Genomic DNA, 18,223 nt, shown 5'->3' on the forward strand with positions numbered 1-18,223 from the left:
AATTGATTCCATCCTTTTTCTTTTGATAGCTGCACAATAGCCTAACTCCCAGTTTCCTTGTGTGAACATCTGGTTCAGTAAAGGACATCCATGCATGAGAGAAATTTATTTCCCTAAAGGATCAAACCTATTTTTATTATCTTGCTATCTGGACAATCTTTCTTTTTACCAAATCTCATATGTATGTCTCAAAAGCACCAAAAATCAGCTGTTCTTTTACCTCTGTTAAGAAGTGGTGGTGTTTAGTTATAAGATTTGTTTTTGTCTGTATCTAAAGAGTTATTGTTCACCATGTTTTGGTATCTCAGTTGTTTGTATTTTAATTCCATACTTACTTCTGTATGATTATGTGTTTTAATACCTGACTCTTTACTATGTGACCTCTCCTGGCCCCCTGCTCCCACAAAAAATATTCAGCTGTTGCCAAAGTTATTGTCTCTGAACATCACCCATCTTCAGACAGCCCTCTGCAGATGGCACACACAAGGCCTATACACCGCATAAGACCTATTTTAAGATCTGAAATTAGACTTTAAGGCTCTGATCCTGCAATTTACAATGCACAGCCAGCCTGCTCCATTGATTTCAGCAGGGTTCTGTGCACTTGCAGTGGTCCGTCTATGCTTTGTAAGTTTCCCTCAGGGATGAACTTCATCCAAGGGGTTTACTTCACCTACAGAATGGGACACTGAAGCCAGGCATGTGAATATGTGCATTTCTGAAATGTACCTGGAATATTTCATGGCAGTTTTTAATCACATGATTTTATACTAGTGATGGGAAAACTTCAAAAGGCCCAAGTCTGGGTTTCTTTCAAGTAAACACCCCCCAAATTCAAACCGGCTTTCTAAGAATCTCCAAACCTCTGGGTCTGGCAAAAGTTAGGGGGGGAAACTTCACAGGAACAGAGTCCTCTCAACTATAAATCAAACAAATTTTGAGATGTCATCAGAGTTCCTATCATATGTTGTCCCAAAAGTCTCACATGCAATTAGTTACAATTAGCAATTTCTACATGAATTAGCCGATTGATAAACTCAGAGTAGGATAAATATAACTTGTTTCTGAGAAACAGTGGATGGCACTAAAAATGCAAAGTAAAATTATGTGGCTAGATGATAAAATTAAGGCCACCCACTTTTCACTTTCAGAGACCTGGATTTGAGTCCTGATAAGTAAAAATGTCTTTAGATTTGCCAGCCTAATTTTCAGTTCTGCACAAAAACACAATACAGGTTAGCCAACATGATTGCAAAGGTCTTTCCAATGGAGACTCAGAACTGGATTATCAAGGACTTGCGGGACAGAGCTTTTTAAAATAATGTTGTATGTGTACAAGCTCAGTAAGTGAATTCAATTATTTTTGAGATGTACAGCATGGACCGGATTCTCTCTTGAGAACTGGCCTGTTTCCACCACTCAGGTGGCTTAAAGGGACTAGAAATTGACCACAAATGGGCAGCAGAGAATTCCCCTGTTAGAAGGAAACTCCCTGTTGCAAATGTGCTGGATCTTGGCTTTGTGCCAGTCATTCCCCACCAAAGGGTGTGATGGGGTTCAAGGGTGGGAGTGGGACAATCCAGACCAGTGAGGGATTGTGTCACCACTTGCCCTGCAACCCTGGGTGCCTTACAATGCTTTGCTGCTGGAGCTCCCAGCTTGAGATGTGCTTAGCCAACCTACCAATAAGCAGATCACACCATGAGTGTCCATATTCTATACAGGCCTGGTTCAGCAGCTCTGACTACGGCAGCCTGTCTGCAGTCCCAATCTGACTTCCACCCACTTTGGTTACAACCAACAAGGTGACCCCAACACACACCCGTGTCCCAAATTTTCCCAGAACTGTGTTCTCTGCAATGTCCAGCCCTCTCGGGGACAGTTCAGAGAAATAATAAGGTTCATTTTTTCCTCTAATGACCCAAAAGCACATCACAACTTATTAACTTACCTGTGGTAAGTACACCCTTCCAATTAGACACAGCACAGGACATAGACCTGTTTAACAACTCCCCCTGACCTTCCAGGATTACACACTTTAGTCATAATTCTAGCATACATACATCCAGAACTCTGAATACCCCACCACATACATACGTCACAGAAGAACATTAATGATCTGTGAGTTATTAGTTTTCTTATGATACCTTACAAGACATATTTTGTACAAAGATTATTTCAGTCATGTGAAGGGTGTGAATACCGATGTTCTTAGTATCATACAAGGATCAGCAGAGTTTCTGTCATTTTGTAGGTGGGTTTCAGGCAGGGGCGGCTCTAGGAATTTGGCTGCCCCCAAGCAGTCATGCCTGCGGGAGGTGCACCGGAGCCGCGGGACCAGCGGACCTCCCGCACACATGACTGCGGAGGGTCAGCTGGTCCCGCGGCTCCAGTGGACCTCCCGCAGCTGCGGAGGGTTCGCTGGTCCGCGGCTCCGGTGGAGCATCCATAGGCATTCCTGCGGGAGGTCCACCCGAGCCGCGGGACCAGCGATCCGTCCGCAGTCATGCCTGAGGGAGGTCGACTGGAGCCACGGGACCAGCGGACCCTCCGCAGTCATGCGTGTGGGAGGTCCGCTAGTCCCGCGGCTCCGATGGACCTCCCACAGGCATGACTGCGGAAGGTCCGCCGGAGCCGGCTGCCGCCCTGCCGGCAAAATGCCGCCCCAAGTGCGTGCTTGGCGCGCTGGGATCTGGAGCTGGCCCTGGTTTTAGGGCTATTTCAACTGTGGGAAACCATCAGTGATGTTCACCTTCAACATTATACAGGAGAAGTCACTTCACATACATACAAGTTCAGTCTCTATTTGGTGATCGTTGTTGGCTTTCAATTCTTGTGTGTGGATGAGCAGTTTTCTGTACTCAAAGTATATAGGTATTCATAATGTAAACTCAAAATATAAGAATGTAGGCAGGTGTGAAAGCTCAAGCTGACAATTATTTATTATTATTATAATTAAGGGTTTTGTAATTAAGGAAAAATGGTAATTTCCCAATTTTTTTTGTATTTTTCAATCCTTAAAAGCACAAATTGGGATTAAATTGTGGGGGGGGGGGTTCTGTTAAATCTTTATGGGCCTGATTCAAAGCCCATCATAGTCTATGGGAGTCTCTGGATTAGGCCCTATAGAAATTCTGATTTTGCCTCCAAAACTTTAAATTTATAGGATAGTCTCACAGACAGTGGATTAGTTACAATTAAGGTGAATTGTCAGAATTATAGTGTGGATAGTGAGGTGCAAGTTTCCCCACATATTTGACTGCTATGAAGAACAGAGGCAAATCCCAATGAAATCAGTAGGAGTTTTTCCACTATCAATGGACTTTGGATTGCATCCTTAATCCTTCATTTAATGAACATCAAACTCATTCATATGAGATATTCATATGAGACGTTAAATATAGGTCTTGGCTTTTTGTTGACATTTAAGATTCTAGCCCCCCTTTTTTTTCACTTTTTTTTTTTCATAATACTTCCTTGAGGGATTTTAGGCATTTCCACCTCTTGTCATAGCTACAAATACTTTTCTTTGGGTATTTCAGCACTGCCCAGAAACTGAAAATGAAGGAAACTTATTTCAACAGTAAAGAACCTTCAAAAAGTTCAGTTCTAAGGAAGGACAAAGTTGTCGAGGTTGATCTTTTTTTCCCAGTTGAGTTTGGCTACCTCTGCTGAAAATGTTTCCTAATATTCTTCAGGTGCTACAGCATGAGAGTCCCATTGGAAACAACGCATTGTAATTCGTATTTCCTGTGACTGCCTGGAGTCTCTCACTGAGTACACCAGTCCCTCAGTGCTTAGCATGCTCCTTTTTAACACTCTTGCTGTATGTCAGGACTCCAGGGCATCCTTCAAAACCAGTCAGCATGTGGCAAGTGACAGAATTACTTTGTCACCTTAAATAGTAACATTTCTTTTGTTCAATTCTGTCTCCTTACCAGGTATTACAACTGTCCTGACAATGACCACCCTCAGTACAATTGCTCGGAAATCTCTTCCCAAGGTCTCTTATGTGACAGCAATGGATCTTTTTGTGTCCGTTTGTTTTATTTTTGTTTTTTCTGCACTGGTGGAGTATGGGACCCTGCACTACTTTGTCAGCAACAGAAAGCCAAGCAAGGATAAAGACAAAAAGAAGAAAAACCCAGTATGTATTGTTTTACTATCAAGACTGAAAACTTCCCTATATAAATCTCAGTTATGTTTTCTGAGAGAGCATTTAAATCCTACTTTGTGTTTGTCTTTTCGTTATACTGTGCTATAGCTGTAAACCTTTCACAGACGTAAATGGGAATGCGAACTCAGTCAACCATGGGGAATGAATAGCTGATATATTACAGTTGTCCGGGAGCCTAGAGATTGATTTCTTAGTGGCAGGCTCCATCTAACCAAAGTGTTCTGAAAGATACAACTATTACCAAAACCATACCTTTGTGTTATGGTAAATAGAGTCACTGATATGAGAATCAATTTCTGTGTCTTAGCTCTGCCCGTATCTTGTGACCCTATACGGTGACTTCCTGTTTGTACACTGAACTGATTATCTTTTCTTTGCCGCATAAGACAGATTTAAAAATTCAGCTATTCTACTTTTTATTGCTGCCCCCATCTTGTTGCATGATTATCAAAACTTCTGGTCACAATGGGAATTTTCTCCTTTATATTAATTCATGTAGGGAAAAATACCTGTTTATGTACCATTATTTCTTGGGGAATGACAAAGGCAAAGTGAAGAATACAGAGCACTTGAGTGTTTAATTTTTATTTTCAAAGCACAAAATGTATTTCTTGCAAATCCCTGTCTCTCTGTCCTTTCCATTCTTTCCTTGTTTTATTTTCCTTACTGTACCCTGTCTCCTGAATCCCTTTTTTATTTTTTTATCCCAGAATGTGATTCTATTAACACTTGTAGCATTACCTGCTAGCAGTAACAAGTATATGATAACAGCCTTTATAACAGCTGCAGTAAAGGCCACTGGAAATCCCCTGTTGTCAGTGCAGTATTTGTAGACTATTTGGTTTCAGTGAGGCTGGCATCTTTCCCTTCTATGCTGAAGCAAAACTCTGTTCTTCTAGAGCAACAGAATCTAAGTGTGTGGGAGAGGGAGGGAACCAAAAGAGACAAAATATAAAAAGAAAGAAAATGCATTTGAAGTTTCTCCTCTGCATTCCCTCTACACACACTCACAGTACATGGAGCATACCAGTGGAGATTTTCAAATGTACGTAAGGGTCATTTTCAAATGTACATAAGTCAATTGGACCTGAGCACCTAAATCCTTTAGAAAAAGGAACAGAAGTACTTGTGGCACCTTAGAGACTAACAAATTTATTTGAGCATAAGCTTTCGTGGGCTACAGCCCACTTCATCGGACGTATGGAGCCCACGAAAGCTTATGCTCAAATAAATGTGTTAGTCATTAAGGTGCCACAAGTACTCTTGTTCTTTTTGCGGATACAGACTAACATGGCTGCTACTCTAAATCTTTTAGGCACTTATAGTGCATAGGAGAGCAAATACACAGGAGAGCAAATAAAGATTAACATATTTTGTCACTGTAATGCACAGTTTTATCTTATTGTAAATAATTTTGTTATAACTTCATTCCTTAAAAGCTTGTCAATGATCTGCTGATTTACCAAAAAGAACAAAACAAAACATGATTTTGTTTGTGCTGGATAAATAACCAAATGAAGAAGTCATGTAAACAGTAAAGGTTTGTGGGCACCTGGGGACATTTACAACTGTTTTCTACAGTCCAATAGAAGATTAGGTTTTCTTTCCTTAAATCAGAAGAAAGGATAGGCCTGATATTAAATCAAGGCTCAACGAAACCCTGAACATTAGGGTGGAGAGTTGAAGGGCCAATTTCCAGTAGCAGAGACTTTGGCCCCAAATGTAAACCCAAACTTTGCAGATAGCCCCTAATTTTAAAATGGGATGACCCAAATGACAGCTCTAAATTCCTCTGAACAATGAAAAGATTGAAACCAGGCTCCCTATTTTGTGGCTTTGTCCACTTTAATTACACGTTACTGAGATGAGAGAAATATTTTCTTATCCGTATTATAACAGAGTTTCTTATTTAAAAGCCTGTCCCCCTTTCCTGTTTATAATTTACTTATTTTTTTACTTACTAAATTTTTAAAAGTATCTTTAATTTATATTATTTTTGTCTCTTTCTTCCTCTTCTTTCTTTCTTTATTTTAAATATTCTGATTCTCTTTTCTGTCTACAAAACAAAAGCTTCTTCGGATGTTTTCCTTCAAGGTATAAAGTTTTTGGAATGGAAATTTACTGCATGCGACTGCTGAATTTAACTATTAGAGCTTAAATGAGATTATTCCTTTTTAATTAGATATTTAAGCATTCTACTCAGGGCAACATCCTAAATAAGTAGAATGACTACAGATTTCTAAACAAATTTGTAGAGTTGATTCAGCAGCCCGAACCCTGACTCACTTACGGTTTTGAACTTGAAGTTCAAGAGAGCCCAAAATTTTTGGATCGCATGAGTTAAGAGAGCCTCATGTGTTTAAAGCATCTGTATTGCTCTCTTTATCAATTACCCATGGGATCCAATACCACCAGCCACACTGAGCACCAGTAATGCACCCTTTTAGAACTCAACTCTGACCCCCTTTAACATTTGTGATCTAATTTAAATAAACAAACCCCAAATCTCTTCTAATGATGAGCTGTTCAAAATTCACGCCATCATTAATTACCCCTATGGTGTTCTTATGCCTAATGTCAGAGTTTTGAAAGGGTTTTAAATGCATACATTTTCTAATACTGTCACTGGATCCACATGCTGTTGTTATCCAAAATAGCAAATATAGATAGCTGCACACTACATCTGACTCTGATCTTCATTCAGAAATGCAGAGATTGAGTTCCAGGGGGGAAAAATTAAGAAGGTCTAAGCTGAAGCGAATAGAATTGACATATTCTGTGGAAATTGACCTGTTGTAATTTTCTAGAGTCTTAAAAAAAATTGGCCAGGTGTCAGCCAAAAGTTTGGGTGGCATGCATTATGCAATGCTATGTTCACCAATTGCTCAAAATAGTTGGAAATGCCTAATTAATTCAAGTTATAGCAAATGTACATACATGTACAACTACTGTATATAGTGTTGGACATGTAGAGGCTTCTAGATGGTGAACAATGGTAGATGCTGAGCTGTATGGATTAATAAAAGCAAACTTTTGGAGACTGTTCAAACCTCTTGATTCAGAAGAACCAGTTAACATTCTCTTCGCTCTTTTCAGCAAATTACAGATATTTGCCAGTGCCTAAGCATGGACATACTTTTATTAAAGAAAATCCTGCATTTCCAGTTGATTACTGCAATTCCTTTCATGTGCAACACCAATAATTGTCTTCATATATCATGCAACTACTTAAAATATAAAAGGCAAAAGCAATCCAAATGGCCATTAACTTGCATTCCTGAATGTTTCCTTTAACCTCTAAAGTTTACTGTATTTGGCACTAAACCTACCTACTCATATTTATTAATATGTAATATTAATCTGCATTGCTTATCTCAGAATTTAAGCTATATATATGCAAATGTTCTTTTAATAATTTAAAATTAAGGATTTAATATTAGAGCTCCTTGTTCTTTAGCAAGTCCCTATTTATCCCTATTTACTCCTATTTGCATAGACTGACCATTAGTCTAAATCAAGTTTTGTTACGAAGATTGTAACAATCTCTTTCTTCCTGCTCCCATATTTTGTCCCTCATTCATCACAGGCACCTACAATTGATATCCGACCAAGATCAGCTACTATTCAAATGAACAATGCCACACACCTCCAAGAAAGGGATGAAGAGTATGGGTATGAGTGTCTCGATGGCAAGGACTGTGCCAGCTTTTTCTGCTGCTTTGAGGATTGCCGAACAGGGGCGTGGCGGCATGGAAGAATACACATCCGCGTTGCCAAAATGGACTCCTATGCCCGCATCTTCTTTCCAACTGCCTTCTGTTTGTTTAACCTGGTGTACTGGGTATCCTACCTTTACCTTTAAAATCAGAAAGGAAATAGGTGATATGAGCCTTACTCACTGAATTTCTTAGAGAGATGGTTTCCTTTTGAAGTCCACTTAAGGTATTTATGACACGCTTTATAGTGGTCTGAATTCTCTAGTGCCATAACCCAGTAAATATCAACCATATCATATTGTTCATCTAAAACTATCATATAATTATTGTGATTTAAACGATTCCATTCGATATGTTTAAGTGATTTGAAAAAAAAAATAAAACAGGTAACATGCAGCTCTACCAGCTGGAATAGAAACAAACAGAGCAGTATTGGGGAAAAGGGAGGGAAACATGCCAACTTTCAGTAATGATTGGATATTGTCATTTCAATCATGAGTGACTGAGGCTAGAATTTCAAGGTAAAGTATTGTACAGTTTGTTAGCATCTACTATAAATATGCTATATCTTGGTCCTCTGTGGGCTTTTCTTTTTGGAAGAGTCATCTTTCACCTTTCACTTCAAATAAATGTTACTAGGCTAGCAAAGTAACTTTCCCTCTCAAATAAAAATAGACATTTCACTATGCCATCCTTTTAAGAACACATGTACAATGCTGTAAATATTTCAATACCTTGTAGTACTTAAAGTCTCTAGTGCATGCATCTCTTTTGGCCAAAATAAATGAAGCAAAGGTACCATAACGTATTGTCTTTTATTTTGTGTCTCTGGCTGTGCTATTGTAAATGAAATGTGGATTTTTTTTCCCCCTGGAAGAATTGCCCCTCTCCCTCATGCATGGAAGATTCAAGCAGACAACAAAACTTTCATGTAAGACTTTAGAGAAGCCTTAAGGATTGAAACAACTAACATGTAGACAGAACAATCTGTATGACCAATCGAATACTTAGTTTATAAAGTAACTGTATGTGTTTGCTGCTGTTTTCGCCCTCATTTTCCAATGATAACATTAAGTCTCAGCTGAATTTACAGTTATTATACATTGCAAGATCATCTGTGGTCTTTTAAGTTTTTAGTGAATCTTTTCCCATATTGAGCCTGAACTTTGATTCTTCTTCTCACACAGGGTGTTTTGGGGAAATAGATTGTAAGCCTCTTGGAGCAGACACCTTTTTGTTGTGTGTTTGCACAGCACCTAACACACTGGAGTCCTGGCCCATGAGTAGAGCACCTAAGTGCTACACTAATAAATAAATAATAATAATACACAATCAATTTGAATTAATCAGAAGGATTAGAAACAGCTTTGATTCTTAGTAACCACAACAAATATTTATTTTTTAGGCAAACTTCAGGTTCATTTTGGTTCATTATACTTTGCACTATGTATACACCTATCATTCACCACCCATTCATGTTTCTGAACAGCAATATTAGTCAGTGCTGCTTTTTGCTCTGTGCGTACCTTTCCAAAAATACAGACTCTAACCCTGGTTAGCACACACTTTACAGGTAACCTTGAAACAATGAAAGGAAATGAAGAGTGTCTTTGTTAATAAATCATATGTGCATAGCTTATGTGTATTAAGAACTATTTAACCCACCTGGGTGAATCTTGAAACTCATTTAGCCAGTGGTTTTCAGAACCTGTATGATGCTCAATTATGCAACGTTAAGCACATGTAAATATTACTGACATTTTTTTTTATTGTCAAAGATGTAAAATGTCAACTCTAGAAAAACTGGTTTGGAGTTTGCAATGAGAGATGTATGTGTATGTTATTACACAATTACTAATAGATTATATGGAGACATAAGGACAGTTTTCCACTGTTTGTATAGTTTTGGAAATAAACATGTATAGAAAGGTATAACTAATTCTTGATCATCAATTGTTCCTTGTCCAATGTATTTGACAACCTTTTAATAAAGGAACTGCACACACTAGTGGACTTTTTCAATAAAATTGCTGCACTCCACTCTACAGTATCCTTGTGGTTACTTTGTTAAAAGTAGCTTAAAGCATATTCGAACAGTATTACAGTTTGCTCTTGAGAAGGCTTTATTTTTAAACTGGCTAGATTGTGACATAATAATGATTTAGCCCCAATCCGGAAAGCATTTATACATGTGCTTAACTTTAAGCATGTGAATAGGCTCTTTGACTTCAAAATGAGAAAATGAGCTTTTGAAGAAGTGTTTGCAGGATCAAGGCCTTCAAGTAGATCACCACTTTAGGTTCACCCCACTCTTGAAAACCAGTGGAATGGATGTATTGGTCTGAAAAAGGATACTAGTTTGAGTCTCCATCTGAAAGTATGATGCATGGCAGGAGCGAATCAGGCCAAATATTGATCAAAATAAAACTATGATGATTTAGGATTTACTATACCAGAACAGATCACTCACCATCATCAAGTCTGGCATCCTTTTTTCAGTAGGAGACAATAAATATTTTAAATAAAGGCTAATACATTCCCATTTCAATAATGCATCAAGCCTTCAATGGTGTACAGTGATACAAGTGAAGAAAATATCCCTTTCAGGACTTTGTGGTAACCATCTTAAATCTGAAGCATGAGATTTGTGTATTTTTATCTCAGCATGTATAGCTACAGGAGGGAAAGAAAACAATCATCTCAAACACCTCCTAACAGCCAGGATCCTGCTAGCCTTAATTGGGCTGAGTACGAACTTACTCCTCAAGGAACCTGATTAGTTTCACTAGGACTATTCATAGACTAAGGCAGTAGTAAGGGAAACAGAATCTGGCTCAGAGTGAGCAGGAATAGACACGTTCCTCTGAACATGTGCTCCACTGCTTATTCAATACAGGCTCAAAGGTCACCTTTGTATTGTAATGTTAGGCTACCAAAGCAAACATGAAGCAACAAGCAAAGTGACATTTCAATGGACTCAGTGAGGGTTTTTCTGCTCTCCACAGAGATCTGCTGCAACGGAAAATAGCCAGCTATATTCCAGGGAAGCTCTTTGCCTGTTGACTGAATACACTTGCTAAAATAGATTCAAGCCCAATATGGCACAGGCTGCCACAGTTGCATTGGGACACCCTTGAGGAATGTCCATATGGTAGGTAAGAGCACGGCCAAGAATTATTATTTCTTTGTTGTTTGTATTCTGACAGTGCCTAGTGCTCCCAGCCAAGATAAGGCCCTATTGTGCTAGTTGCTTACAGATGAATAGCAAGAGAACTTGTCTGAAAAAACTTGAAACTTCGGGAGAAAAAAGGCAGACATTATCCTATTTTACAGATGGGAAGCTGACCAAAGACAGAGTGACTGAACTTATGTTTTTACCGTTATTAATGATAAATGAAAATTCAGTTCAAAATTGTCCTTGCTTTGGCCTCACTCATCCCACCTGCCTCTCCGATCTCATTACCCACCATCTTTACCACCCAGTCACATTAATTCTCCCTCAGCAGCATCCTGAATAGCCTGGAGAGGAACCAGGTAGCAATAGTTGAGGACACGAACGTGGAGGTGGTAGTAATTAAGATATGAAATGATGAAAGCATGGGCAAGGATTTAGGCTATGTGGCCATGGAAGAAAGGCCAGATTTTAGAAGCAATATGTAAAAAAAATCAGCAACGTTTATAAGTGGCCTGAATATGCGGATTCAGTGATAGGACCAAGTGAAAAATGAAACCAACTCCCAGGCCTGTGTAACTGGGTAGATGGCGGTGTCATCCATGGTAAATAAATAACAATTTTACTTACCATTTGATGAAGAATCCTCACACAGCGAGGGCAGAATTCAACTATATAGATGCATTTGTAATGAGAATAATGCATATGCAAGAAGCAGAAACCAAACCAGTCCTAACCAAGGCCTAGGAGAAATAATAATATTTTAAAATGTCTGTATTATCCTTAATACCAGATTTCAAACTGCTTTTCAAACAATGATTAATTAAATCTCACGGAAGCCTTTACAGGTTAATAAGTATCATTATGTCAGTTATTGGCCTAATCCTCCTCCCATAAAAGTCAAAAGCAACGTTCCCAATGATACCCACTTTGGATGCTCATATTCAGCATACACAGAGAATTCCATGACTGAAAAGCTCTGATTTCCCAGCTGACACATCACTGAGGGGTTTTTTTTGTTTTTGTTTTTGTTTTTTTAATTGCAGTGTTTTTTGGTATACAGTGAAAAATGTAGAAGAGACAGTACATAAGCTTTCAGGCATCTTGAGTACTAGAGTGTGAACAGTGTGCTACAGTTCTGCTTACAAGTTAACACCCTTTTGAATAATAACCGATGAAGTAGGTTTTAGCCCACGAAAGCTTATGCCCAAATAAATTTGTTAGTCTCTAAGGTGCCACAAGGACTCCTCATTGTTTTCACTCCCAAGTGTGAATTTCTTCAGAAAAGTAAATAAGATTGCTTCTTTTACAGAAAAAAAATCTGAGGACAGCAAGAGTACAAAAGCATCTCCCATTTTGCCTTATTTAAAATTAATATCTATCAAAACAAGAAAGAAAGAAAGAAAGAAAGAATTAACAAAGATTTAATTCACTCAGTAGCAAAGCACATTAAAAGTATGGATCTTCACATCAGGCACACGCTTTGTGCTACTAGCATAATGAAATCTATATCTGATAAGACCTAGTTTTATCCTACTAACACTCTATTTTTCTTTACAGTTTAGAGATGAGATGAGATCTATAAATGAATGATCAATGCCATCTTTTTCTTTGGAGAATGAGGTAGAGCTTCAGAAAACAAATCACCTTAATTGATTCACAGGGAAAAATGCTGATCCTTTGTCATTTCATTCTTAACATTCATATGATGAACATACATAAAATAATCCATCTATCTGGTTACTGGTTACTAATTGCAGGTTTGCCCATAACAATATTAACTTAGACGGGCTATAAACTGGCTTCTTGGAATGCAGAGAGGTTTGTTCAATAAGGGCTCCTTTACAGTGTGAAAGAAGTCTTGCAGTTTACTGGGTCCACTCCTCTTTCCCTCCCCCAACAGTCACATGCAACCAATACAACTCCAGTGGCAACTCTTGTTGTTCCTCACAGCCATAATGAATCTTCTTCACTTAACAACAATAATAATAATAACAACTTAATTTTATCCCTTCAAACAATACTATGAAATAAGTTTTGAGAAATAATAGGTGAACTTTTAGGAGCTAGTGGACTAGATCCTAGGGCAGTGATGAGGAACCTGCCATCCGCGGGCCACACTTGGCCTGTCAGGACAAGCCGCTGGCGGGCCCCCAGACCATTTGTTTACATTTGCACGGCTGCCTGCAGCTCCCATTGGCCAGGAACGGTGAACCACAGCCACTGGGAGCTGTGGGCAGCCATGAAAATGTAAACAAATGGTCTGGGGGCCCACCAGCGGCTTGACGTAATGGGCCGCGTGCAGCCCGTGGGCTGCCGGTTGCCCACCACTGTCCTAGGGTATCATTGATGGAGCTATAGCATATGGAGCAGGGGCACAGATGCGCAAGAGTGGCTTTGTACTCTTTTGATCCATCTTTATTTATGGTCACACCTTCTTTTCCCTGCTACTGTAGTGATCCTCACTGGGTTTGGAGCCTGAAATTTTCTTTCCAATGCTCATATCACCTGAATGTTTACAGAAAGCAAAAAACAAAAGAGTTTGAGTGTGGCCACAGTGAATGTATTTTAAACTTTATGAACCAAGCTGTGGATATTTTTTCCCCTCCATAGTCTCTAGTTTCAATAATTTTTCAGTTTCTCATGAAGCTTCAACTATTCTTTAGGGAATATAAACACATAAGCAGAATGTACCCTGGAGGGTTCTTAAGGGGCTTCAGAGTGTCAGGGAATCTTGGATGCAGACAAGCTAGGCACAAGCTTACCTTACAAATGATAGAAATATAGGATCTTGACAACTGGTAATGAGAAGTATACTAATAATTTTGTTTAAAATGTATGGGACAGTAACACAACATTATTCCCACACTCCGATTATATTAATGGAAGAAGTTGGAAGGATGGGATCTGACAGTCCCCTCAGGGTATTAAAGAAATATCAGCTCTGCAGTTGTTTCTGAGTAAGTATGCAGAACAATATAACCCAGATATCTGCTTAGGAAATGGTTATGGGCAATAAAAAGTTGCTCCCTCCCCCTCATTCCCTATAGATAATTGTGAATGCACATGCTTGCATAAATTTGGTCCCTGAATTCCTCTTAAACAAAGGAAAATATCAAATATACCCTGAATCCTGTATAAAGAAACAAACACAAAGCCAAAACATTGATCCAGCAATATAATTGGATGAAGACCTAGAAGAAATTTCTAATATTGAAAATCACTAAATGGCACCATCACAGGTAGTTTTACAAGTTCTTTTTTAACTGACTATGCAGGCATTTAGATCCCGGAGAAATGCTTATTGCTAACTGTGATACAATTCTTTTTAGAAGCCATGCTCATCACCAGAAGGACCTGTTCACTGTCTTACTGAATCATTTCTTAGGTGCTACACATACTGACCTACTGGCACCCGAGCTATCTAAGACACTCAGATCCAACAGTGGTAAAGTGCAGTATAAGATGCTGAACAGAACAGAACAATATACCCAAGCAAATAAATAAATAATGTCCAAACATTCTAGAGCTGGAGAAAATTAATTGAATTATTTATTGCAAACAAATTCTCCAAAAATTTATTTGTATTTTTTTTATTATTGTTTGTGGATCATTTGTGAAATGATCCTGGTTTCTAAGAATATTTCCAATATTCATAAATATTTGCTGAATATTCTGGATCAATGTTCAGGCTGTGGCTTGCTTGCAGACTGTTGACTTCAAGTATTTGCTCTTGGAGATGGTCTATCCTTTGCACTGGCAGTAGCTGCCTTGGCCAGGAACTCCTGCCCCAGTGCAGCTGGGGCCCAGGTTCACACTACCCCTCACAGATTTTATGGTGGGTAGTGCTTACAGCATGAAAATATATAGTGATGGCACAACAGAAATTGATCCTGCTTCTACCAATCTATCTCTCATAGTAATAATGTAGGAAGGGACATGTAAGGGCGAGGATTTAGGAGCAGGCGCAGTAGAAAAAACCAACAGAGGCACAGCCATTGTCTTGTGTGAGAGAGGAGTCCCAAGAAACAACATTTGAATAGCTCTGCCCAAACATTTCAGGAGTTGAGAGTCTCATGGTTTATATTCTTGCATTATCTCATGCAGCAGGGAGATTATGGGGTATGTGACAGATAGAGCAATTTCCTGCAGTGTCCTTGAAAATCCTTATTAAATTAAGTTTAAGTAGCTTTGGAGTCCCATTGTATTAAAAATACAAAATGTATATATCACTACTGGATTGTATGGAACTTCTCTAAAGGGGAGATGTGACCAGTGTCAATCCTGGGAAGTGTTAGGAACTTGAAAAGGCTATTTGAAACAATGTGCCAGACAAGAATGACCTTTTGCAAACAAAGTTAAGTGGGTTTTCTAGGAAATACCTGGGGAAAGGTGAATACAAAATTCCACCTCAGTAATTCAAATATCCAACCTTTTGAAGCTATGTCCTGAAGAGAGAACCATTGTCTGCTAACTAGCTAGTCCCAGACTCTGAAGATCAAACACCAAGCTGTATAAAGGAGAGGTTGATATATTCATGGCTGTGATTGTTCTGAGGAAAAGCTTTTATGAACTTGTAACCACAGAAGAACTCCTTGGTGGGGTTCTTCTGAAGTTGGCGAGAGCAGGGGTGATCTCTGATAAGATTATTAGCATGCGTGTAGGTTCTTTTATTGTTTTTAATATGTTTTCTCTGTAATGCTTCCACTTTAAGAGTACATGTGCTTGCTTAGAAATGGCAGTGTGGTAACTTATAACTGTGGGTAATTACTCTGTTTATAGCCTCTGAGGAGAAAACAAAACACAAAGACGCTGGCTGGTCTAGGCAGTCTGGCTTGCTGGGATTACACAGAGGAGGCAGAGAAATGTGCAGCCTGGAGAAATCCCAGTTAGAAGGGAGCCCAAAAGAGATGCTGGCTGGGGAGCCAGGACCCTAAAAGTGGGTGTTCTTGAAGGACCACAAGGGAGAATACAGGTGCAGTTGCCCCTCTGAAAGTTCTCAAAATTCACCCCAACCCTACGGGGTGCATATTTGGGAGCTCCTGTGATGGAGCTCTCTGAGGAAGGAACACATAGGAGGAATGAGCTAGAAGTAATGAAGTTCTCACTCACTATGTGACCTTGAGCTTAACCTTTCCCATCTATCAGTTTTCCTATCTTTAAAAGTGGGAATAGCAATAATATATATTTACCTCACAGGGCTGTTGTAGGGATTAAATAGTTAAAATATACCCGGGTGTTGTCTACATAAAGCACATTGATGTCCTAATTCTATGACTATTAGAGTCAATGGCAAAACTGTCTACAAGGATTTGGCCCTATATGTTCTGATTAATATTATTTAGTTAAGGGATTGTCTTTCCTATAGAAAGGATGTATTCAGGCTTTAGTACTTTGAAATTCATGGAAGATTCCTCTTGTCACTTCATCAGGTAGAATATAATGTGACATGCTTAAGTTTTCACAGAAACTACATTTTATCCAGTGTTAAAATATCAGAAAAAATGACGACACATACAACTAAGAAGCAGTATGTTCGAAATTATTAAAAAAAGAATTTAAATTAAATAGGTAATCAAAATTGCTATTTCAGACACAGACTATCTAAAAGCCTTGTTCTTAAATACCCTTCACCAACTCAGAGGTCCTTGAAAAAGAGATGTTTCCTACATCTTTTCTGGTGGTAGTACAATTAAGTAATTCTACCACGTGTGAATTATTTATTACAGTTCAATTGAATAGGCTGACACAGTCCTGTTGCCCACCAAATATTTGTGTTCCCTGAACACTTCAAAAAATAAAAACGGACTGAATTGATTCTCTAGTTATATCAATAAAAAACTTGTTAACATTTATAGGGCTATTTAATCCATATGTAAATGAGACAATACCACTAACCACTCAAAAGCCATCCAATTTATAACATAAAAAGAGAATTCATACATAATATATTTTGTTATAGGTACAATAGGGACCAGTTTTCAAGAGATATTCAGTAATTTTTCAAAATATACTTAAAAACAAATGGAAACCTTCTTTCTTGTTATTCCAACCCTGTATCCCTGAGGAAAATAGTAATTGTGTATTAGATAAGGAAGAGTAATTAGAAGAGCAGGTGAAAGAAACATGTTTATAAGAGATGCAGTCCTAAGGGATAAGTAAATAATGGAGTACAAGATTTTACAAAATCCCTAAACTACTTTTTTAGGGTTAGCAAACTAGTTTCAGTTCCTGAACCTTTTTTTGCTATGATTAGAAAATAATTTTATTTTTTTAATCTAAATTAACAGAATCCCATGATATATACTGAAAGATTCCCATGCCTCAGCGCTAGAAGCTAGCTTAGTACAAGTGGGTAGCTTTTATCTCTAACCTTTACTTGTTCAATTTTATCACACATACACAATCTCTCCAAGGCAGAATGTGAACCAACCCTCAAAATGTTATTGTGATCTTCATAATATTCGGTCTTTTTTCCCCCAAGTCTCAGCTCTTGTCTTGCAGCCATGTTAGCGCATCAGAATCTCAACATTCATATTCTAAAAAAGCAAGTTTCTAGCTGTCTCGGTCAGTCTGTGATAGGGTGTCTCCTTTAGGGGCTACTTGGGGAGCACTCATGTGTGATTCTGATTACCCACACCCTAGCAGGTGCTGCAGGAGAGGGATGTCTTTCTAGCAGCCCAGCGCTTAGCCCTTTGGCCAAGAAGACCAAGGGAGCAATGAATGATTAAATAAGGCAGAGGAGCTTGTACGGTCTTCCACAGCTAAGTGAATAAACTCTACCCATAGTGCACATGCCTGATCCCCTAATGTCAGTGGTCAGATCCGCAGAGTGAAAATCTGACCCAGTTCAAAGAGAACAGTGAACACATTTTTTGCCAGTGTGAAAGTGGGCTAAAATGAAGTGAGACATTATACCTCTTTGCTGAGAACAAAATCAGTTTCACAATAAATTATTTACCTTGAAATGTACAAAGAACACAAGAGATAACATCAAATCATCAAACAAAAATGTGAACATTATTATCTGTATGTCAGGTAGCCCTGGAGTCAAAATAACAGGTTCTGGTGGGAATTTTTGAACAATGTTGATGAAAGGAATTGCAAACGATTGAAACTATCTCTAAAACAGCAGCTTATATCCATGCAACATCAAAA

General features: G+C 38.6%; 1 protein-coding gene across 2 annotated transcripts in view; it reads left to right on the forward strand.

The window, feature by feature from the left end:
- Positions 1-9,923, forward strand: part of GABRG2 (gamma-aminobutyric acid type A receptor subunit gamma2) — a 94,819-nt gene extending 84,896 nt beyond the window's left edge. The window contains exons 8-10 of one of the 2 annotated variants that reach the window (XM_039483569.1): positions 3,942-4,147; positions 6,248-6,271; positions 7,764-9,923. In XM_039483569.1, coding sequence (XP_039339503.1) covers positions 3,942-4,147; positions 6,248-6,271; positions 7,764-8,039 — 506 coding nt within the window. In that variant the 3' untranslated portion in view covers positions 8,040-9,923. The remainder of the gene's footprint in view (positions 1-3,941; positions 4,148-6,247; positions 6,272-7,763) is intronic. The other variant, XM_039483570.1, reaches the window with a different exon arrangement.
- Positions 9,924-18,223: the final 8,300 nt, after the last annotated feature.

Source organism: Mauremys reevesii, linkage group 8 (assembly GCF_016161935.1).
Source record: "Mauremys reevesii isolate NIE-2019 linkage group 8, ASM1616193v1, whole genome shotgun sequence".
NCBI classification, from domain to species: domain Eukaryota; kingdom Metazoa; phylum Chordata; order Testudines; family Geoemydidae; genus Mauremys; species Mauremys reevesii.